This window comes from Amia ocellicauda, chromosome 12, assembly GCF_036373705.1.
Source record: "Amia ocellicauda isolate fAmiCal2 chromosome 12, fAmiCal2.hap1, whole genome shotgun sequence".
Lineage (NCBI taxonomy): Eukaryota > Metazoa > Chordata > Actinopteri > Amiiformes > Amiidae > Amia > Amia ocellicauda.
The window spans coordinates 23,850,588-23,873,703 of NC_089861.1; the positions used below are offsets into that span (position 1 = coordinate 23,850,588).

Sequence of the window (23,116 nt, forward strand, 5' to 3'; positions counted from 1 at the left end):
TCTCTGGTTTGTTCTGCTGTTCCTTATCGCCTTGCAAGGACCCTTGAGTGCAAACCCCACCTTGAATCCATTAGTTCCCCGAGTAACCCTTCCATTCAAGCAGCACATTCTGTAACGGTTCTACTTCATGCCGCTCTTTGAGATTTCATTGCACGCTTGATCTGTCACGTATTAGGATGCAGACCCAGGACTGAGTGGGTACTTCTGTGTTGTACTGGGAGATGTAGGATCCAAGTCTATAGGTTACTGATGAGGTAGAACAATGGCAGTGTTAGGCCAGGGGTGTGTACGGGTTCGGGTCCACATTTTAAATGGTCAGCCGGGTCCGGCTCGAGTCCCATTCTTGTACTTCGGGTCTGTTTAAGATTGTGTGTAATACCCGAGTGACACGATGACTTTACCAATTGACGATTGGCTCTTTTTTATTTTTATTTTAGAAGACGGGACTTATTCCGCCATATTGATGTTTGACAGAGGATGTAAACCAAAGTGTATTATTGGCATCCGCGCGATTTGAGATATTGTGGTAGGAGTGCGTTTGCTTTGTATATCTATAATCTATGGCAGACATGTCTTGCAGAGCACAGATAACCACAAATTAGTCACGCTATGGCACTGAACAAGCAATCGTTCTTATAGTTCAAAAGTTCAAACTGTGCAAGTTATATTATGTGAGATACAAGAAACTGCAAAGTTGCGTTTGTCATCTGCCACCGTGACCGCAAGTGGGCTTGTGAACTGAAGTAATGAGTGGATTATACACGCGCTTTCAATCGACAAGAGAGGGACAACATGGATGTTATTTTACCAACTTTCCTGCCTAGGAGGATGCATTGTATGCATAATGGTCAGGTATAGGAGAGAAGGCTACTAACATTAGGTGAGACACAAAGTTTTATTTTCACAACTTGTAAATTAACTTGTTAATAGCGATTAGCTGTGGGATCTGTGCTGATCAGGTTCAATCGGGTCTGTGTGTCACAGCCAGGTCTGGGTCCAGATTTCAAATAATAGACAGGTCCGAGTAGGTTCCAGGTAGTACATTTAAGGCATTTCTCGGTGCTGCATGGGTCCGTGTCCAAACTTTCAAGTAATAGACAGGTCTGGGTCGGTTCCGGATAGCACATTTCCGGGTCTCTTCGGGTTCGGGCACACATTTTTGAACCCGTGAAGACCGCTAGTCTGTGGTACTGTGACTGTAATAAGGGCTAAAACTCTGCAACACCAACAGAACTGAACTTTGCCTTCAATAATAATAATAATAATCGAAAAAAAGAGTTTAAACAGAACAAACTAATCACAATATAAGACCATAAAATATAACCATATGAAACCAAATACAAAGGAACAACGAACCAAATAGTGCAAACTAAAAAACAAAAACAATAATAGAAACAACCCAATAGTGAAAACAGTGATTGATGCTCCCTAGAATAAAAACACATGCAATTATTAGCAATTGAATACATTCAGATCTCAAATGCAACTGCTTAACACCACTATAAGAGAATAAAAACATTTACCTCGGCCAACCACAGCCAGGATGCGAAATGTGCCACCAAATCTTGCCCTATAAATAGACAACATTAGATACTAGTATATAGATGTGATTTAACAGAATATAATACAATACTTAGACGATGCAGCCAGGCTTACCAACAGCAGAAAGCAACACTGTAAGAATGGCCCCGTGTCTGTGAAATAGCGTCTCTAAATCACGGCTAAACTCTCCTTATAAACGGGGCATGCAGGTTTTAAACTCTGCTCCACAAACAGATATTCCCACTCACACCTTTCTTGAAACATTCTATCTTCCTTGTCGATTATTCTTTTCTTGGACATTTTGAGTTTAGTTTATTGCAGATGACTGAAAGAACAGGAGCGTGGACAGTAACTCACCCTACCTTGTGCCAATGACACTTGCAATGGCTGATGGGAATTGTAGTTCTCACATGCAATTTCCTCATTTACAAGCTGTCGCGGGCCTAATTACTTAATGATACACCACCTTTGGAAGCTGAGCAGTGCAACGGTACAGCAAATTATTAACCAAGCATTGCAACAACCAGGGGACAGAGGGGGTGGTAACATTTGAAAAATGCCAACACATTCCACAGAAAACATGAGCAAACATTAAGAAAATGCTTGGTGGAAACCACAGGGTCCTGTGGCAGAAAGAGATGCTCCAAGGTGCTTGGGTTGAATTCCATGCATGTGTTACACATTTAATGCCACAATGTCTATTTCATTTTGTGGTTGAAATGATGAAGGAGGGGTTTCATTTTGTGCACAAAAGTATGTACAGCCACGAGTATGCTGCATGTCCACAAAATGATGTAAGGTATGGTTCCTTACATCATTTTGTGGACATGCAGCATACTCGGCTGTTCATTCCTTCCACTGATGGCAAATCCAGCTAAAACAAAATGTTATAACATCGTTGCAGGAAGGCTGTAGGTTATTTGGGTCCAATGCAAAGTGCCACCATTGTGAAAAGGTCAGAACTATGAATTGGTCCTAATGAAATGGGGCAATGCTGTTAAAACAATTATTTTAAATGTAGTAGACACAATGGGTCAATTGCAACAAACTTGCAGAGTTATTATGGTGCTCTGTCTTAAGGTGCGTACGAGCTAGTACGGTACTTTCTTGGGATCATCCCCAGCTTTGTACTAAAGTTTACCTACTGCAATGAAAAAAGAGGCGGAGCAAAGTTTGAGACTAGCTGATCCCCAGCTTTAGTCTGGTACTAAGGATTAAATTTGTTGTTATGCTACCAAACAGGAAGTGAAGTCAGTGAAGAAGCCGGGCCTCGCCTCAACTAGCAAATCTGAGCAGAACGCCGGTGGTGACATATGCTAATGCTGCTACGCATTGGCAATGCTCATCACGTTAAAATTTGTTTTCGTAGCATAATTGATAATACAATTTCTTCAGAAATATTTGTTTGTGAATTTATATATATATACACACTACTCAAGAAAATGAAGGGATCACTTAAATCACACCTCGGATCTCGATGACCGAAATATATTAAAGATCAAAATCGTTACATTGTGTAATTCGTTGAGAACAAAATGATGTAACGATGGTCAATGGAAACCAAAATCACCAATCGATTGAGGGCTGGATTCAAACTCACACCGAAAATCAAAGAAAACACTTGAAATCACAGGCTGTTCCAACTTGTGTGAATTTCATCACGGCAACTCATAATGTGACTCAGTAGTGTGTATGGCCCCCACGTGCCTGTATGCACTCCCGACAACGTCTGATGAGATGGCGGATGGTGTCCTGGGAGATCTCCTCCCAGACCTGGATCAGGGCATCAATGAGCTCCTGGGCAGTCTGTGGTGCTACTTGGCGGCGTCAGATGTACCGATACATAACGTCCCAAAGGTTCTCAATTGGATTCAGGTCTGGGGAACTTGAGGGCCAGTCAATGGCATCAATGCCTTCATCATCCAGGAACTGCCTACATACTCTGGCCACATAAGGCCGGGCATAGTCCTGCACCTGGAGGAACCCAGGGCCCACTGCACCAGCGTAAGGTCTGACGATGGGTCTGAGGATTTCATCCCGGTACCTAACAGCAGTCAGGGTACCGTTGGCTAGTACGTGGAGGTCTGTGCGACCCTCCAAGGATATGCCTCCCCAGACCATCACTGACCCACCGCCAAACTGGTCATGCTGGATGATGTTGCAGGCAGCATAACGTTCACCACGGCATCTCCAGACTCTTTCATGTCTGTCACATGTGCTCAGTGTGAACCTGCTCTCATCTGTGAAGAGAACGGGGCGCCAATGGCAGACCTGCCAATTCTGGTGTTCTCTGGCGAATGCCAATCGAGCTGCACGGTGCTGGGCTGTGAGCACAGGCCCCACTAGACGATGTCGGGACCTCATGCCACCCTCATGGAGTCTGTTTCTGACAGTTTGGTCAGAAACATGCACACCAGCAGCCCGCTGGAGGTCATTGTGTAGGGCTCTGGCAGTGCTCCTCCTGTTCCTCCTCAAAGGAGCAGATACTGGTCCTGCTGCTGTGTTGATGCCCTTCTATGACCCTGTCCAGCTCTCCTCATGTAATGGCCCGTCTCTTGGTATCTCCTCCATGCTCTTGAGACTGTACTGGGAGACACAGCAAACCTTCTTGCGACGGCATGTATGGATGTGCCATCCTGGAGGAGCTGGACTACTTGTGCAATCTGAATGGGCTGCAGGTACCGCCTCATGCTACCAGTAGTGACAAAGACACTAGCAAAATGCAAAACTAGAGAAGAATCAGTCAGGAAGGATAAGGAGAGAGCAATTGTCTGTGGCCACCACCTGCAAAACCATTCCCTTTTTGGGGGTTGTCTTGCTGTTGCCTCTCCAGTGCACCTGTTGTCACTTTCATTTGCACCAAAACAGGTGTCATAGATTCACAATCGCTTAGGATTCCTAAGTGGACAGATTGATGTCCCTGAAGTTGAATTGACTTGGTGTTATACTGTGATGATTACGTGTTCCCTTAATTTTTTTGAGCAGTGTATGTATATCTATATCATTTAAACTTATTTGTGCGCAAACATATACTGCTAAAGCTAAATTGCATTTCCCATTGCATTTCATTTCCCCAAACGAAACCCAAACATTATCTACGTTAGAAACATTTCATACGTTAGTCTGAATTACTATCAAGAAAATAACGGGTATAATGCACAGGCGGAGGTTGGTACCCGACACCTCCAACACCGCAGTCCAATACCGCCCTGCTGTACAGAGCTGCGCTCCCGAGCTGGAGCTCTCAGCGCTGAACCAAAGCTTCGGATGACCGACTTCTGTGAGACTTAATCAGGTGATCTGATGTGCGTGCCAAGGAAGAAGATGGATATTGATTAGATTAACTGGTGTCAAGTTATCATGCGTCCGATTTACATTGAACGAAGTGTCGATAGGCGTGACTCCTGGAAGTAACGGAGTTGCGTGGCAGGGTGAGAATTCATGGGAATGAGGCAAGTTGGTTTGAAATAATATCCTGATGGGTCCATTTTATTTGTTTAAAGGCAAAATGGGTCCTAGCAAGAATGTAGGAGTGGAGGAATAGAGGAGGACAAAGTGGCGAAAGGGCTGCCGAGGAAAACACGGAGACAGCGTGGCGGCGGCGCACAGCCTGGGGACACCGGTTGGAGGAAAGGTTTAGATGGGTCTGAAGAAAACGCACTGCTGGCTACGAAGAGGTCCCACACGACAGGGTTGCCTAGAAGATCACAGGAGACCGGTAGGCAGCAACGCACGGCAGAGGAACACCTGTTGGAGGAAAGGGTTAGATGGGTCTGCAGGAACGCACTGCCGGTTGCTCAGAGGCCCTGCAAGGGAAGCTGTAGAGATCGACATCTCAGAGGACGGGCAAGGAGGAGAAGGAGGGCAGCATGAAAACAAGTCTCATGTCACGCGATCACATGGGTCGAGACGACCAGAGCGGACATTATGCTGCTCAAGCACCTGCGAGGAGGGGGCTGTGGGGGTCGTTGGGGAACTGAAGAACTGAACAACGGTGCTGCCAGCGAGGAGAAGTGAGAGAGGGCCGCATGGGGGCCAACGGCAGTGTGGGTCATGGCTATGAGGGCCACGGGCAGGGAGGACCCTGAGGGCTGCTGCAGAAAAGGGGCCGCATGAGGGCTGAAGGCTACGACGGCCCCTGGCAATTAGTGCCGTTGGTGATGGGGCCGCACAAGGGCCCCTGGCAATAAGTGCTGCTGGCGATGGGGGGCCGCACGAAGGCTGCAGGCGATTGAGGGCCACATGAGGGCCGTGGCTGATGGCAGGTCCATGGAGGGCTGCAGGAGGGGAGGGAGACAGAGGATGCTATACGGGGCAGCAGGCGAGGGGAAGAAAGAGAGGGCCACATGGGGGCCAATGGCACAGTGGGTCATGGCTATGAGGGCCACGGCAGGGTGGGCCACGAGGGCCGCTGGTGATAAACGGCCGCACAAGGTGCTGAAGGCGACAATGGGCCCTGGCTATTAGTGCCGTTGCTGATGATACAAAATGGAAAGTACAATTTCATGCATTCTCTAAATCTCAAATAATAGGGCTGCAAGCGAGGCTATATCTAGCTGAATCATGTTGTTTAGATTTATTTATCATTGTTCCAGAGTAATTTGTGTTCATACATACACTGAGTTGTAGCCTAAATCACATTTACAGTGAATGTTCAAATTAATTACATGAATCCTACATACACCCAGCTGGTTGTGCCGCTCCTTATTTTGCTCTTGCTCCCCCCCCCCCCCCATCCTGTATGAATTCCTGGACATTCCGCTGTAACGATTTCCATGCCAATGTATTATTCAAATGGTGCTTGACACGATACATCATTATCATAAATGCAATTGATCAGGTAAAATGAGCACATTTTAAATATATGTTAAGATGAAAAACAACAAGCAGAAATATAAATTAAAATAATATAAAAGCTGCTAATAATCCCATTCTCCTGTAATGAGGGAAACAAGGGTGCAGGTGAAAACAATCAAGATTCAAGTCCAGGTAAGTCCATGTGGGAATGTTGATTGGTGGTGTGCAACAGACAAAGAAACAATAACCCAATCACCCAATTAAATAAAATATAATAATAAAAAACACACACACACACACACACACACACACAACAAGCATAAGGGAAAGAACGTTTCTCTATAAATAAACAACCAGTGAGTCACAAGTGCACAAAATATAAAAGAAGACTAATGAAGTGAAGAAACAGCGAAATTAGATAATTAACTAATAAGTGCAAGTGTAACGCTAGTCTAACTTAAAGCGCTAACGTCACCAATGGTTGGAATGGTTGGAATCCACTGTTCCATCCCAGCCCTCAGCCAATCAGTCGTTGAGTAGTTTAGGTATTTAAGAAGCTGAGCGCAGCTTCTTACTAGTTTGTAGTGAAGTGCTGCAATAGACATGTCTGTGGTCAGTGTGTGGGGCTGGGTTCGTGTGTGTTTGCGTCTGGTGGTGATAGTGGTCGTCTCTTTAGCCCAGGATCAGAAATGCGTGGTTAGTGACAACGAGAAGATTGCGTGTGGTGACACGGCTATTAATAGCACAGCTTGTGCAGCGAATAACTGCTGCTTTGCTCAGGGGGGAAGACTGCCTTGTTATTACAGCAATGAGGGTGAGTGGTAAGTGCAGTATATGGTACAAACAGCTCCTGCGTGCATTGCTTTGCTAACGTTCTCCCCTCTTCCTCCAGTGACTGTGCAGTGCACTGAGGATGGTCAGTTTGTGGTTGTGGTACCCAGGAACGTCACCACGCCTCCACTGAGCCTTGGTACAGTCACCCTGCTGGAGGGTCAGAGCGCCCCCTGCAGCCCTGTTGGCACCACTGCTAGCTTTGCCTTGTTCCAGTTCCCAGTCAGTGCCTGTGGCAGCACTTTCAAGGTGAGAGGAGACTTCCCAGCTTTGCCGTCCGCATTGCAGCACTGCATGTGTAAATGGCTAACGTGATCATTGTCTTGGTTGTTAATGTGGGTGTCGGATTCCAATTGCAGACTGAGGGTGGAGATCTGGTGTATGAGAACCTGTTGTCCTCTGCATTTGAGGTTCAGAAGGCGCCTGATGGCTCCATCACCAGGGACAGCTACTATGAGTAAGTAGGGCTGCATCTGCTCCCCAGTGCCCTTTCTCCTTGTGACAGTTCCTGACCGCAGCAGGGCTGAGGAGGGCAGGATACCAAGAGGGCACTTCTTGAATCTGAGGGAAAAGGGCAGGGGCTCAAGCACCCCCAACTGCGGTCTGTCTGTGCATGTGCCTGGACTGCAGCCAATGACTACCTGCTTCTCCCTCCAGGCTGTCCTTCCAGTGCAAATATTCAGCCAGTGAGCTTGTTCCTGTGGGAATTATAGTTGAGCCTGTGGCCCAGTCTGCTTCAATCGTGGCCCTGGGACCTCTCATTGTGGAGCTCAGGATTGCAACCGGTACTGTGACAAGCCTCTTGCATGGCAATGTAAAACAAATGGCTTCCAATGCATGCGGTCTTCCTAAAGCTACCCTCTGTTCCTCTGTAGAAGCTGTGTATGACTCCTACTACCTGGATGCGGACTACCCTGTGACCAAGGTCCTGCAGGATCCTGTGTACGTTGAGGTTCGCATCCTGAATCGGACAGACCCGAACATTGTCCTGACACTGGAAGACTGCTGGGCGACGTCCACACCCAGCCCTCTCAGCCAGCCCCAGTGGAGCCTGTTGGTTGATGGGTAACTGGAGCCCTTGATCTCCTCTTGGCCGGCTTGTATTGCTGTTTTAGGCAGAGCTCTTAACTGGAGTGTGCGTCTCCTTCCAGGTGTCCGTACAGAGATGACGACTACCAGACCACCTTGATTCCTGTGGGCAGCTCCTCAGGGCTGCCATACCCAACGCACTACAAGCGCTTTGTGATGCAGATGTTCACTTTTGTAGATGCTGGCTCCCAGCTCCCCCTGAACGAGACGGTAAGGGTCTGTTGGCAAAGGAGCTTGAGGGTCTTTACTGTCGACTCCAGTGTGGGTTTGTATTCCACTGCATCTCTTGCTCCCCAGGTGTTCATCCACTGTAGTGCAGCAGTGTGCCGACCTAATGTGACGGACAGCTGTGTTGCTCAGTGCAACCGTAGAATGAGTGAGTGGCTTGGTTTTGGTGTGCAATGGAATGGCATCTTTCCATCAGGCTCTTCCAGTTGGTGGGTGGGAGGGTACTTCTGTGATGCTGCTCTTGTCCCTTCAGGGAGAGCTGTTGCCCCAGTGCCTAGGGCCTCCAGGGAGAGTGTAGTGGTGTCCAGTGGGGAAGTGGTCCTGACTGCCCCAGAGCGCTCTGCTGTGGACAGGAGGGTTTCCTCCAGTGAAGGTGAGAAAAGGAAGAGGGGTGCTCTACTCTCTGCTGGTGCTCAGTCCTGTGCCTTTGACCTGCCTGTTTCCCCTCTGCTCTCCACAGTGCCCCAGGCTTTCAGCTATGGTGTGCTGGGACTGACTGCCTCCAGTGTGCTTGTGCTCTGTGCTCTGGTGCTGGCAGCTGTGTGGAGAGCTAGGCCCCAGACACTGGAAACCCAGCTGTAAATGGAGCATGGTTTTGAATAAAATTTGCATGTGAAATCTCTGGTTTGTTCTGCTGTTCCTTATCGCCTTGCAAGGACCCTTGAGTGCAAACCCCACCTTGAATCCATTAGTTCCCCGAGTAACCCTTCCATTCAAGCAGCACATTCTGTAACGGTTCTACTTCATGCCGCTCTTTGAGATTTCATTGCACGCTTGATCTGTCACGTATTAGGATGCAGACCCAGGACTGAGTGGGTACTTCTGTGTTGTACTGGGAGATGTAGGATCCAAGTCTATAGGTTACTGATGAGGTAGAACAATGGCAGTGTTAGGCCAGGGGTGTGTACGGGTTCGGGTCCACATTTTAAATGGTCAGCCGGGTCCGGCTCGAGTCCCATTCTTGTACTTCGGGTCTGTTTAAGATTGTGTGTAATACCCGAGTGACACGATGACTTTACCAATTGACGATTGGCTCTTTTTTATTTTTATTTTAGAAGACGGGACTTATTCCGCCATATTGATGTTTGACAGAGGACGTAAACCAAAGTGTATTATTGGCATCCGCGCGATTTGAGATATTGTGGTAGGAGTGCGTTTGCTTTGTATATCTATAATCTATGGCAGACATGTCTTGCAGAGCACAGATAACCACAAATTAGTCACGCTATGGCACTGAACAAGCAATCGTTCTTATAGTTCAAAAGTTCAAACTGTGCAAGTTATATTATGTGAGATACAAGAAACTGCAAAGTTGCGTTTGTCATCTGCCACCGTGACCGCAAGTGGGCTTGTGAACTGAAGTAATGAGTGGATTATACACGCGCTTTCAATCGACAAGAGAGGGACAACATGGATGTTATTTTACCAACTTTCCTGCCTAGGAGGATGCATTGTATGCATAATGGTCAGGTATAGGAGAGAAGGCTACTAACATTAGGTGAGACACAAAGTTTTATTTTCACAACTTGTAAATTAACTTGTTAATAGCGATTAGCTGTGGGATCTGTGCTGATCAGGTTCAATCGGGTCTGTGTGTCCCAGCCAGGTCTGGGTCCAGATTTCAAATAATAGACAGGTCCGAGTAGGTTCCAGGTAGTACATTTAAGGCATTTCTCGGTGCTGCATGGGTCCGGGTCCAAACTTTCAAGTAATAGACAGGTCTGGGTCGGTTCCGGATAGCACATTTCCGGGTCTCTTCGGGTTCGGGCACACATTTTTGAACCCGTGAAGACCGCTAGTCTGTGGTACTGTGACTGTAATAAGGGCTAAAACTCTGCAACACCAACAGAACTGAACTTTGCCTTCAATAATAATAATAATAATCGAAAAAAAGAGTTTAAACAGAACAAACTAATCACAATATAAGACCATAAAATATAACCATATGAAACCAAATACAAAGGAACAACGAACCAAATAGTGCAAACTAAAAAACAAAAACAATAATAGAAACAACCCAATAGTGAAAACAGTGATTGATGCTCCCTAGAATAAAAACACATGCAATTATTAGCAATTGAATACATTCAGATCTCAAATGCAACTGCTTAACACCACTATAAGAGAATAAAAACATTTACCTCGGCCAACCACAGCCAGGATGCGAAATGTGCCACCAAATCTTGCCCTATAAATAGACAACATTAGATACTAGTATATAGATGTGATTTAACAGAATATAATACAATACTTAGACGATGCAGCCAGGCTTACCAACAGCAGAAAGCAACACTGTAAGAATGGCCCCGTGTCTGTGAAATAGCGTCTCTAAATCACGGCTAAACTCTCCTTATAAACGGGGCATGCAGGTTTTAAACTCTGCTCCACAAACAGATATTCCCACTCACACCTTTCTTGAAACATTCTATCTTCCTTGTCGATTATTCTTTTCTTGGACATTTTGAGTTTAGTTTATTGCAGATGACTGAAAGAACAGGAGCGTGGACAGTAACTCACCCTACCTTGTGCCAATGACACTTGCAATGGCTGATGGGAATTGTAGTTCTCACATGCAATTTCCTCATTTACAAGCTGTCGCGGGCCTAATTACTTAATGATACACCACCTTTGGAAGCTGAGCAGTGCAACGGTACAGCAAATTATTAACCAAGCATTGCAACAACCAGGGGACAGAGGGGGTGGTAACATTTGAAAAATGCCAACACATTCCACAGAAAACATGAGCAAACATTAAGAAAATGCTTGGTGGAAACCACAGGGTCCTGTGGCAGAAAGAGATGCTCCAAGGTGCTTGGGTTGAATTCCATGCATGTGTTACACATTTAATGCCACAATGTCTATTTCATTTTGTGGTTGAAATGATGAAGGAGGGGTTTCATTTTGTGCACAAAAGTATGTACAGCCACGAGTATGCTGCATGTCCACAAAATGATGTAAGGTATGGTTCCTTACATCATTTTGTGGACATGCAGCATACTCGGCTGTTCATTCCTTCCACTGATGGCAAATCCAGCTAAAACAAAATGTTATAACATCGTTGCAGGAAGGCTGTAGGTTATTTGGGTCCAATGCAAAGTGCCACCATTGTGAAAAGGTCAGAACTATGAATTGGTCCTAATGAAATGGGGCAATGCTGTTAAAACAATTATTTTAAATGTAGTAGACACAATGGGTCAATTGCAACAAACTTGCAGAGTTATTATGGTGCTCTGTCTTAAGGTGCGTACGAGCTAGTACGGTACTTTCTTGGGATCATCCCCAGCTTTGTACTAAAGTTTACCTACTGCAATGAAAAAAGAGGCGGAGCAAAGTTTGAGACTAGCTGATCCCCAGCTTTAGTCTGGTACTAAGGATTAAATTTGTTGTTATGCTACCAAACAGGAAGTGAAGTCAGTGAAGAAGCCGGGCCTCGCCTCAACTAGCAAATCTGAGCAGAACGCCGGTGGTGACATATGCTAATGCTGCTACGCATTGGCAATGCTCATCACGTTAAAATTTGTTTTCGTAGCATAATTGATAATACAATTTCTTCAGAAATATTTGTTTGTGAATTTATATATATATACACACTACTCAAGAAAATGAAGGGATCACTTAAATCACACCTCGGATCTCGATGACCGAAATATATTAAAGATCAAAATCGTTACATTGTGTAATTCGTTGAGAACAAAATGACGTAACGATGGTCAATGGAAACCAAAATCACCAATCGATTGAGGGCTGGATTCAAACTCACACCGAAAATCAAAGAAAACACTTGAAATCACAGGCTGTTCCAACTTGTGTGAATTTCATCACGGCAACTCATAATGTGACTCAGTAGTGTGTATGGCCCCCACGTGCCTGTATGCACTCCCGACAACGTCTGATGAGATGGCGGATGGTGTCCTGGGAGATCTCCTCCCAGACCTGGATCAGGGCATCAATGAGCACCTGGGCAGTCTGTGGTGCTACTTGGCGGCGTCAGATGCACCGATACATAACGTCCCAAAGGTTCTCAATTGGATTCAGGTCTAGGGAACTTGAGGGCCAGTCAATGGCATCAATGCCTTCATCATCCAGGAACTGCCTACATACTCTGGCCACATAAGGCCGGGCATAGTCCTGCACCTGGAGGAACCCAGGGCCCACTGCACCAGCGTAAGGTCTGACGATGGGTCTGAGGATTTCATCCCGGTACCTAACAGCAGTCAGGGTACCGTTGGCTAGTACGTGGAGGTCTGTGCGACCCTCCAAGGATATGCCTCCCCAGACCATCACTGACCCACCGCCAAACTGGTCATGCTGGATGATGTTGCAGGCAGCATAACGTTCACCACGGCATCTCCAGACTCTTTCATGTCTGTCACATGTGCTCAGTGTGAACCTGCTCTCATCTGTGAAGAGAACGGGGCGCCAATGGCAGACCTGCCAATTCTGGTGTTCTCTGGCGAATGCCAATCGAGCTGCACGGTGCTGGGCTGTGAGCACAGGCCCCACTAGACGATGTCGGGACCTCATGCCACCCTCATGGAATCTGTTTCTGACAGTTTGGTCAGAAACATGCACACCAGCAGCCCGCTGGAGGTCATTGTGTAGGGCTCTGGCAGTGCTCCTCCTGTTCCTCCTCAAAGGAGCAGATACTGGTCCTGCTGCTGTGTTGATGCCCTTCTATGACCCTGTCCAGCTCTCCTCGTGTAATGGCCCGTCTCTTGGTATCTCCTCCATGCTCTTGAGACTGTACTGGGAGACACAGCAAACCTTCTTGCGACGGCATGTATGGATGTGCCATCCTGGAGGAGCTGGACTACTTGTGCAATCTGAATGGGCTGCAGGTACCGCCTCATGCTACCAGTAGTGACAAAGACACTAGCAAAATGCAAAACTAGAGAAGAATCAGTCAGGAAGGATAAGGAGAGAGCAATTGTCTGTGGCCACCACCTGCAAAACCATTCCCTTTTTGGGGGTTGTCTTGCTGTTGCCTCTCCAGTGCACCTGTTGTCACTTTCATTTGCACCAAAACAGGTGTCATAGATTCACAATCGCTTAGGCTTCCTAAGTGGACAGATTGATGTCCCTGAAGTTGAATTGACTTGGTGTTATACTGTGATGATTACGTGTTCCCTTAATTTTTTTGAGCAGTGTATGTATATCTATATCATTTAAACTTATTTGTGCGCAAACATATACTGCTAAAGCTAAATTGCATTTCCCATTGCATTTCATTTCCCCAAACGAAACCCAAACATTATCTACGTTAGAAACATTTCATACGTTAGTCTGAATTACTATCAAGAAAATAACAGGTATAATGCACAGGCGGAGGTTGGTACCCGACACCTCCAACACCGCAGTCCAATACCGCCCTGCTGTACAGAGCTGCGCTCCCGAGCTGGAGCTCTCAGCGCTGAACCAAAGCTTCGGATGACCGACTTCTGTGAGACTTAATCAGGTGATCTGATGTGCGTGCCAAGGAAGAAGATGGATATTGATTAGATTAACTGGTGTCAAGTTATCATGCGTCCGATTTACATTGAACGAAGTGTCGATAGGCGTGACTCCTGGAAGTAACGGAGTTGTGTGACAGGGTGAGAATTCATGGGAATGAGGCAAGTTGGTTTGAAATAATATCCTGATGGGTCCATTTTATTTGTTTAAAGGCAAAATGGGTCCTAGCAAGAATGTAGGAGTGGAGGAATAGAGGAGGACAAAGTGGCGAAAGGGCTGCCGAGGAAAACACGGAGACAGCGTGGCGGCGGCGCACAGCCTGGGGACACCGGTTGGAGGAAAGGTTTAGATGGGTCTGAAGAAAACGCACTGCTGGCTACGAAGAGGTCCCACACGACAGGGTTGCCTAGAAGATCACAGGAGACCGGTAGGCAGCAACGCATGGCAGAGGAACACCTGTTGGAGGAAAGGGTTAGATGGGTCTGCAGGAACGCACTGCCGGTTGCTCAGAGGCCCTGCAAGGGAAGCTGTAGAGATCGACATCTCAGAGGACGGGCAAGGAGGAGAAGGAGGGCAGCATGAAAACAAGTCTCATGTCACGCGATCACATGGGTCGAGACGACCAGAGCGGACATTATGCTGCTCAAGCACCTGCGAGGAGGGGGCTGTGGGGGTCGTTGGGGAACTGAAGAACTGAACAACGGTGCTGCCAGCGAGGAGAAGTGAGAGAGGGCCGCATGGGGGCCAACGGCAGTGTGGGTCATGGCTATGAGGGCCACGGGCAGGGAGGACCCTGAGGGCTGCTGCAGAAAAGGGGCCGCATGAGGGCTGAAGGCTACGACGGCCCCTGGTAATTAGTGCCGTTGGTGATGGGGCCGCACAAGGGCCCCTGGCAATAAGTGCTGCTGGCGATGGGGGGCCGCACGAAGGCTGCAGGCGATTGAGGGCCACATGAGGGCCGTGGCTGATGGCAGGTCCATGGAGGGCTGCAGGAGGGGAGGGAGACAGAGGATGCTATACGGGGCAGCAGGCGAGGGGAAGAAAGAGAGGGCCACATGGGGGCCAATGGCACAGTGGGTCATGGCTATGAGGGCCACGGCAGGGTGGGCCACGAGGGCCGCTGGTGATAAACGGCCGCACAAGGTGCTGAAGGCGACAATGGGCCCTGGCTATTAGTGCCGTTGCTGATGATACAAAATGGAAAGTACAATTTCATGCATTCTCTAAATCTCAAATAATAGGGCTGCAAGCGAGGCTATATCTAGCTGAATCATGTTGTTTAGATTTATTTATCATTGTTCCAGAGTAATTTGTGTTCATACATACACTGAGTTGTAGCCTAAATCACATTTACAGTGAATGTTCAAATTAATTACATGAATCCTACATACACCCAGCTGGTTGTGCCGCTCCTTATTTTGCTCTTGCTCCCCCCCCCCCCCCATCCTGTATGAATTCCTGGACATTCCGCTGTAACGATTTCCATGCCAATGTATTATTCAAATGGTGCTTGACACGATACATCATTATCATAAATGCAATTGATCAGGTAAAATGAGCACATTTTAAATATATGTTAAGATGAAAAACAACAAGCAGAAATATAAATTAAAATAATATAAAAGCTGCTAATAATCCCATTCTCCTGTAATGAGGGAAACAAGGGTGCAGGTGAAAACAATCAAGATTCAAGTCCAGGTAAGTCCATGTGGGAATGTTGATTGGTGGTGTGCAACAGACAAAGAAACAATAACCCAATCACCCAATTAAATAAAATATAATAATAAAAAAAACACACACACAACAAGCATAAGGGAAAGAACGTTTCTCTATAAATAAACAACCAGTGAGTCACAAGTGCACAAAATATAAAAGAAGACTAATGAAGTGAAGAAACAGCGAAATTAGATAATTAACTAATAAGTGCAAGTGTAACGCTAGTCTAACTTAAAGCGCTAACGTCACCAATGGTTGGAATGGTTGGAATCCACTGTTCCATCCCAGCCCTCAGCCAATCAGTCGTTGAGTAGTTTAGGTATTTAAGAAGCTGAGCGCAGCTTCTTACTAGTTTGTAGTGAAGTGCTGCAATAGACATGTCTGTGGTCAGTGTGTGGGGCTGGGTTCGTGTGTGTTTGCGTCTGGTGGTGATAGTGGTCGTCTCTTTAGCCCAGGATCAGAAATGCGTGGTTAGTGACAACGAGAAGATTGCGTGTGGTGACACGGCTATTAATAGCACAGCTTGTGCAGCGAATAACTGCTGCTTTGCTCAGGGGGGAAGACTGCCTTGTTATTACAGCAATGAGGGTGAGTGGTAAGTGCAGTATATGGTACAAACCGCTCCTGCGTGCATTGCTTTGCTAACGTTCTCCCCTCTTCCTCCAGTGACTGTGCAGTGCACTGAGGATGGTCAGTTTGTGGTTGTGGTACCCAGGAACGTCACCACGCCTCCACTGAGCCTTGGTACAGTCACCCTGCTGGAGGGTCAGAGCGCCCCCTGCAGCCCTGTTGGCACCACTGCTAGCTTTGCCTTGTTCCAGTTCCCAGTCAGTGCCTGTGGCAGCACTTTCAAGGTGAGAGGAGACTTCCCAGCTTTGCCGTCCGCATTGCAGCACTGCATGTGTAAATGGCTAACGTGATCATTGTCTTGGTTGTTAATGTGGGTGTCGGATTCCAATTGCAGACTGAGGGTGGAGATCTGGTGTATGAGAACCTGTTGTCCTCTGCATTTGAGGTTCAGAAGGCGCCTGATGGCTCCATCACCAGGGACAGCTACTATGAGTAAGTAGGGCTGCATCTGCTCCCCAGTGCCCTTTCTCCTTGTGACAGTTCCTGACCGCAGCAGGGCTGAGGAGGGCAGGATACCAAGAGGGCACTTCTTGAATCTGAGGGAAAAGGGCAGGGGCTCAAGCACCCCCAACTGCGGTCTGTCTGTGCATGTGCCTGGACTGCAGCCAATGACTACCTGCTTCTCCCTCCAGGCTGTCCTTCCAGTGCAAATATTCAGCCAGTGAGCTTGTTCCTGTGGGAATTATAGTTGAGCCTGTGGCCCAGTCTGCTTCAATCGTGGCCCTGGGACCTCTCAGTGTGGAGCTCAGGATTGCAACCGGTACTGTGACAAGCCTCTTGCATGGCAATGTAAAACAAATGGCTTCCAATGCATGCGGTCTTCCTAAAGCTACCCTCTGTTCCTCTGTAGAAGCTGTGTATGACTCCTACTACCTGGATGCGGACTACCCTGTGACCAAGGTCCTGCAGGATCCTGTGTACGTTGAGGTTCGCATCCTGAATCGGACAGACCCGAACATTGTCCTGACACTGGAAGACTGCTGGGCGACGTCCACACCCAGCCCTCTCAGCCAGCCCCAGTGGAGCCTGTTGGTTGATGGGTAACTGGAGCCCTTGATCTCCTCTTGGCCGGCTTGTATTGCTGTTTTAGGCAGAGCTCTTAACTGGAGTGTGCGTCTCCTTCCAGGTGTCCGTACAGAGATGACGACTACCAGACCACCTTGATTCCTGTGGGCAGCTCCTCAGGGCTGCCATACCCAACGCACTACAAGCGCTTTGTGATGCAGATGTTCACTTTTGTAGATGCTGGCTCCCAGCTCCCCCTGAACGAGACGGTAAGGGTCTGTTGGCAAAGGAGCTTGAGGGTCTTTACTGTCGACTCCAGTGTGGGTTTGTATTCCACTGCATCTCTTGCTCCCCAGGTGTTCATCCACTGTAGTGCAGCAGTGTGCCGACCTAATGTGACGGACAGCTGTGTTGCTCAGTGCAACCGTAGAATGAGTGAGTGGCTTGGTTTTGGTGTGCAATGGAATGGCATCTTTCCGTCAGGCTCTTCCAGTTGGTGGGTGGGAGGGTACTTCTGTGATGCTGCTCTTGTCCCTTCAGGGAGAGCTGTTGCCCCAGTGCCTAGGGCCTCCAGGGAGAGTGTAGTGGTGTCCAGTGGGGAAGTGGTCCTGACTGCCCCAGAGCGCTCTGCTGTGGACAGGAGGGTTTCCTCCAGTGAAGGTGAGAAAAGGAAGAGGGGTGCTCTACTCTCTGCTGGTGCTCAGTCCTGTGCCTTTGACCTGCCTGTTTCCCCTCTGCTCTCCACAGTGCCCCAGGCTTTCAGCTATGGTGTGCTGGGACTGACTGCCTCCAGTGTGCTTGTGCTCTGTGCTCTGGTGCTGGCAGCTGTGTGGAGAGCTAGGCCCCAGACACTGGAAACCCAGCTGTAAATGGAGCATGGTTTTGAATAAAATTTGCATGTGAAATCTCTGGTTTGTTCTGCTGTTCCTTATCGCCTTGCAAGGACCCTTGAGTGCAAACCCCACCTTGAATCCATTAGTTCCCCGAGTAACCCTTCCATTCAAGCAGCACATTCTGTAACGGTTCTACTTCATGCCGCTCTTTGAGATTTCATTGCACGCTTGATCTGTCACGTATTAGGATGCAGACCCAGGACTGAGTGGGTACTTCTGTGTTGTACTGGGAGATGTAGGATCCAAGTCTATAGGTTACTGATGAGGTAGAACAATGGCAGTGTTAGGCCAGGGGTGTGTACGGGTTCGGGTCCACATTTTAAATGGTCAGCCGGGTCCGGCTCGAGTCCCATTCTTGTACTTCGGGTCTGTTTAAGATTGTGTGTAATACCCGAGTGACACGATGACTTTACCAATTGACGATTGGCTCTTTTTTATTTTTATTTTAGAAGACGGGACTTATTCCGCCATATTGATGTTTGACAGAGGACGTAAACCAAAGTGTATTATTGGCATCCGCGCGATTTGAGATATTGTGGTAGGAGTGCGTTTGCTTTGTATATCTATAATCTATGGCAGACATGTCTTGCAGAGCACAGATAACCACAAATTAGTCACGCTATGGCACTGAACAAGCAATCGTTCTTATAGTTCAAAAGTTCAAACTGTGCAAGTTATATTATGTGAGATACAAGAAACTGCAAAGTTGCGTTTGTCATCTGCCACCGTGACCGCAAGTGGGCTTGTGAACTGAAGTAATGAGTGGATTATACACGCGCTTTCAATCGACAAGAGAGGGACAACATGGATGTTATTTTACCAACTTTCCTGCCTAGGAGGATGCATTGTATGCATAATGGTCAGGTATAGGAGAGAAGGCTACTAACATTAGGTGAGACACAAAGTTTTATTTTCACAACTTGTAAATTAACTTGTTAATAGCGATTAGCTGTGGGATCTGTGCTGATCAGGTTCAATCGGGTCTGTGTGTCCCAGCCAGGTCTGGGTCCAGATTTCAAATAATAGACAGGTCCGAGTAGGTTCCAGGTAGTACATTTAAGGCATTTCTCGGTGCTGCATGGGTCCGGGTCCAAACTTTCAAGTAATAGACAGGTCTGGGTCGGTTCCGGATAGCACATTTCCGGGTCTCTTCGGGTTCGGGCACACATTTTTGAACCCGTGAAGACCGCTAGTCTGTGGTACTGTGACTGTAATAAGGGCTAAAACTCTGCAACACCAACAGAACTGAACTTTGCCTTCAATAATAATAATAATAATCGAAAAAAAGAGTTTAAACAGAACAAACTAATCACAATATAAGACCATAAAATATAACCATATGAAACCAAATACAAAGGAACAACGAACCAAATAGTGCAAACTAAAAAACAAAAACAATAATAGAAACAACCCAATAGTGAAAACAGTGATTGATGCTCCCTAGAATAAAAACACATGCAATTATTAGCAATTGAATACATTCAGATCTCAAATGCAACTGCTTAACACCACTATAAGAGAATAAAAACATTTACCTCGGCCAACCACAGCCAGGATGCGAAATGTGCCACCAAATCTTGCCCTATAAATAGACAACATTAGATACTAGTATATAGATGTGATTTAACAGAATATAATACAATACTTAGACGATGCAGCCAGGCTTACCAACAGCAGAAAGCAACACTGTAAGAATGGCCCCGTGACTGTGAAATAGCGCAATAACCGCAATAACTTGACAATTAGTCAGTTAGGACACAGGTTGCAATTAGGGAACAATGCATCAAACTGGTTAAGTAGAGTTTTACATCTGGACAATTGACTAAGTCGACTGAATACGAAAGTGTCAGTCATTTAAATAGCCATTTGAGTCTTAAGAAACTTGACCCTTGGAACAAACAGGGCCCTGCTTTCCTCAAAGACTTTGTCTTCAAGTAACTACGGTGGAAACCCTGCTTACAAAGAAGATTTTGTGCACAACCTTGGAGCCTTCAAACCAGTTGAAAATCTGTTTGGAAAAGACTCTGTTTTGCGAAACCCCAACTTCCAGGTGCATCGACTGAGTGGAAGTTCTTGAAATTGTGGTAACACGTAACGATAGGATCTTTCTTGGCACCTAAAGGTAAATGAGACTGATATATATATAACGAGAAGTTACCTGACATAAATACTAACCTGCGTAGTTATTTGATGTCCGACTAACAATACTAATGAGAGACTCACCTTCATCTTACTAACCGGTATTGTAGTCAATGTGTTTATAACTTTTTTTGTTTAACGATTTGTGTGTTATCATATGCGATCCCATGGTCTTTGATTTGGTCGTGGAAGTGATTTGTCTTTGATTTGTTGATCTAGAGTTGAAATTTAATTAGTTTTTCCCTTTTGTATAATTAGTGTAGTGCTACATTTAGTCTTTGTTTTTAATACATTTGACAATTTATATCTTTGGAATTGGTGTCTGCGTCCAATTATTACGGAAATTGAGTTCTACAAGATTCCAGGATTCGTGATAAGGTGATACTATAAATTCACTTCTTTAATTGAAATTTATAAGTGTACCTTACGCTACAACTTAAATTATATTTTCCATCAGAGTTACAAAATGACAAAATCATGTCAAAAAATTTCTGCCAAGGGGGCATCTTGAACAAGGGCCCACAATGTGGAAAGTCGAATGGGCCACCAGGTGTTCAGGCACAGGGGTCCCTGTGGACTCATAGGCCATGAGTAATAGTATCCACGATCCAATGCGTGAGGCGCTGTTTCAAAAGTGTCTGGCCCTGTGTACGCGCTCCATAAGACACAAACAGTTGGTTCGAGTGCCGAATGTCCTTAGTGCATTCCAAATAGCACCTGAGGGCCTGCACAGGGCAGAGCAGGTGAAGCTGTCTCTCCTGCTCCGAAGAGAAGGGAGGAGGATGGAAAGTCATAAACTCAATAGGCCTGTTAACATGGAATGTGGCCAGCACTTTTGGGAGGAACGAAAGGTTAGGCCATAGCATGACCCTGGAGCCATCTCCTGCAAAATGGACACACGATGGGTGTACAGACTAGAGGTCTTCACGGGTCCAAAAATGTGTGCCCGAACCCGAAGAGGCCCATAAAATGTGTTACCCGGAACTGACCCAAACCCGTCTATTATTTGAAAGTTTGGACCCGGACCCGTGCAGAACCGAGAATTGCCATAAATGTACTACCCGGAACCGACTCGGACCTCGACTCGTCTATTATTTGAAATCTGACTGGCCGGGACACACAGACCCGATTGAACCTGATCGGCACAGATCCCACAGTTAATCGCTATTAACAAGTTAATTTACAAGTTGTGAAAATAAAACTTTGTGTCTCACCTAATGTAACACTAGTAGCTTCTCTCCTGTACCTGACCATGATGCATACAGTCCATCCTCCTTGCCAGGAAAGTTGGTAAAATAACATCCATGTTGTTCCTCTCTTGCTGATTGAAAGCGCATGTATAATCCACTCATTATTTCAGTTCAAAAGCCCACTTGTTGTCACGGTGCAGTTTTTTTGTATCTCGCACAGGACTGAGTTCACCATCGGGTCCTGGCATAGACCTCTCCTGTCCATGCTAGGGCTGGGGCCATTACTGGATGGTCCGAAGTTGTTGGGAGTTCGTCCAGGAGGTCTGGAAGCAGAGGAAGAGTTCTTGAGGGACGCTGCGACCGCGGTGGGGCGGGATCAGAAGCCCAGGGGAGCAGGAGAGACTCCAAGGCCCTCTGAGTCACGGCCCAAAACTCCCGGTCCTGTCCTGTGGGAGCAGGGGAGTGTCCTTGCTCAATGGAGGGGGAGGGGTGATCGAGACCAGCTCCTCCTCCATGAGCTCCGCCTCCAGCTCTGAGCTCACGTGCAGGCTGAGAGACAGGCAGTCCTCCTCCATCCAGGCATGGAGCAGACGGACTCCCCTCCAACTCCAGCACAGCGGTGTGGGTCGGCGGTGGCGCGTCATAGTGTGGCGAGGGCGGGACTTGTTGTGCTGCTGCTACCTGTGCAGCCAGGAGAGCGCAGATTTGGTACATCCTGCTGTTCAAAGCAAGGATGGCCTTATTGCACTGCCTGTCCACAGAGCCGGACCTCCGACGCTGTGGCGGGGAGGGGGGCAGTGATGACACAGAGGGAGGGGAGGGGGGCCCGTGGGCGCCGCTCTCTCATTTGCCCTTGTCGGTCATGTGCACCCCCACGCATGCACAGGAACGATAAGGGCGAAAGAGAAAGTGGCACCCACGGGCCCCCCTCCCCTCCCTCAGTGTCATCACTGCCCCCCTCCCCACCGCAGCATCGGCGGGCCTGGAGGAGGAAACAGAGGGGCTCCGGAGCCCCTGCTGTCACTCACCGGAGTGGGGGTTTGCCAGATGCTGGACACGGTCCTCCGGGCACTCCATAGCATCATAGTGCCCAGACAGACAGGGCATAGGACCTTACCACTCCAGAGGGCAAGGTGCATTGGCTGCAAGCGGCACAGTGGCGGGGGCAGGAGGAGGAGGGGGTGTCTCTCCAACCTGCCAAGCGCACACGCACGTGAACCAACAAGCGTGCAGTGGTGGCACCAGTCAGTGTTTGCACCAGGTGGCACACAACAACTGGGACGCTGCCGCAACAAGTGGAGCACCTAGCAGTACTGGCCGCTGTAAGGGCGTCCCCACCCGGCAACGCTAGTGGACACGGGGGTACTGCATGTTGTTGCCGGACAAACACTGGGGTTTCCGGGGACACCGGGTGAAGCGGGGTCCGGAGTCCGAGGGTAGTAGGCCACCAGCAGAAGTGGGGCCTAAAACTGAGGCCTGCATACATGGACGAGGAGCGAAGCAGAGCTCAATCCCAGCAAGCTGAGAGAGCGAGATCTCCTACAGCCACAGTTGCGGTCTGTAGTGTGGGCGCAAGCTGGCAGAGGAGCCTCTCACATGGGTGAG

At 47.6% G+C, this 23,116-nt stretch overlaps 2 protein-coding genes across 4 annotated transcripts; both read left to right on the forward strand.

Annotated features, from left to right (window-relative positions):
- The first annotated feature begins 6,855 nt into the window (after nucleotides 1–6,855).
- LOC136764618 (zona pellucida sperm-binding protein 4-like) lies at nucleotides 6,856–9,105 on the forward strand. Of its 2 annotated transcripts, XM_066718825.1 has the most exons (9): nucleotides 6,865–7,153; nucleotides 7,232–7,419; nucleotides 7,530–7,627; nucleotides 7,828–7,955; nucleotides 8,046–8,235; nucleotides 8,322–8,469; nucleotides 8,557–8,635; nucleotides 8,741–8,860; nucleotides 8,948–9,105. In XM_066718825.1, exons 1-9 carry the CDS (start codon nucleotides 6,943–6,945, stop codon nucleotides 9,067–9,069), a joined length of 1,284 nt encoding a protein of 427 aa, XP_066574922.1. In that variant the 5' UTR covers nucleotides 6,865–6,942; the 3' UTR covers nucleotides 9,070–9,105. The 2 variants fall into 2 exon arrangements, with proteins under 2 accessions (XP_066574921.1, XP_066574922.1); XM_066718824.1 differs by having other exon boundaries at nucleotides 6,856–7,153; nucleotides 7,828–8,235.
- A 6,840-nt stretch (nucleotides 9,106–15,945) lies between these two features.
- On the forward strand, nucleotides 15,946–18,194 carry LOC136764619 (zona pellucida sperm-binding protein 4). Of its 2 annotated transcripts, XM_066718827.1 has the most exons (9): nucleotides 15,955–16,242; nucleotides 16,321–16,508; nucleotides 16,619–16,716; nucleotides 16,917–17,044; nucleotides 17,135–17,324; nucleotides 17,411–17,558; nucleotides 17,646–17,724; nucleotides 17,830–17,949; nucleotides 18,037–18,194. In XM_066718827.1, exons 1-9 carry the CDS (start codon nucleotides 16,032–16,034, stop codon nucleotides 18,156–18,158), a joined length of 1,284 nt encoding a protein of 427 aa, XP_066574924.1. In that variant the 5' UTR covers nucleotides 15,955–16,031; the 3' UTR covers nucleotides 18,159–18,194. The 2 variants fall into 2 exon arrangements, with proteins under 2 accessions (XP_066574923.1, XP_066574924.1); XM_066718826.1 differs by having other exon boundaries at nucleotides 15,946–16,242; nucleotides 16,917–17,324.
- The last annotated feature ends 4,922 nt before the right edge of the window (nucleotides 18,195–23,116 follow it).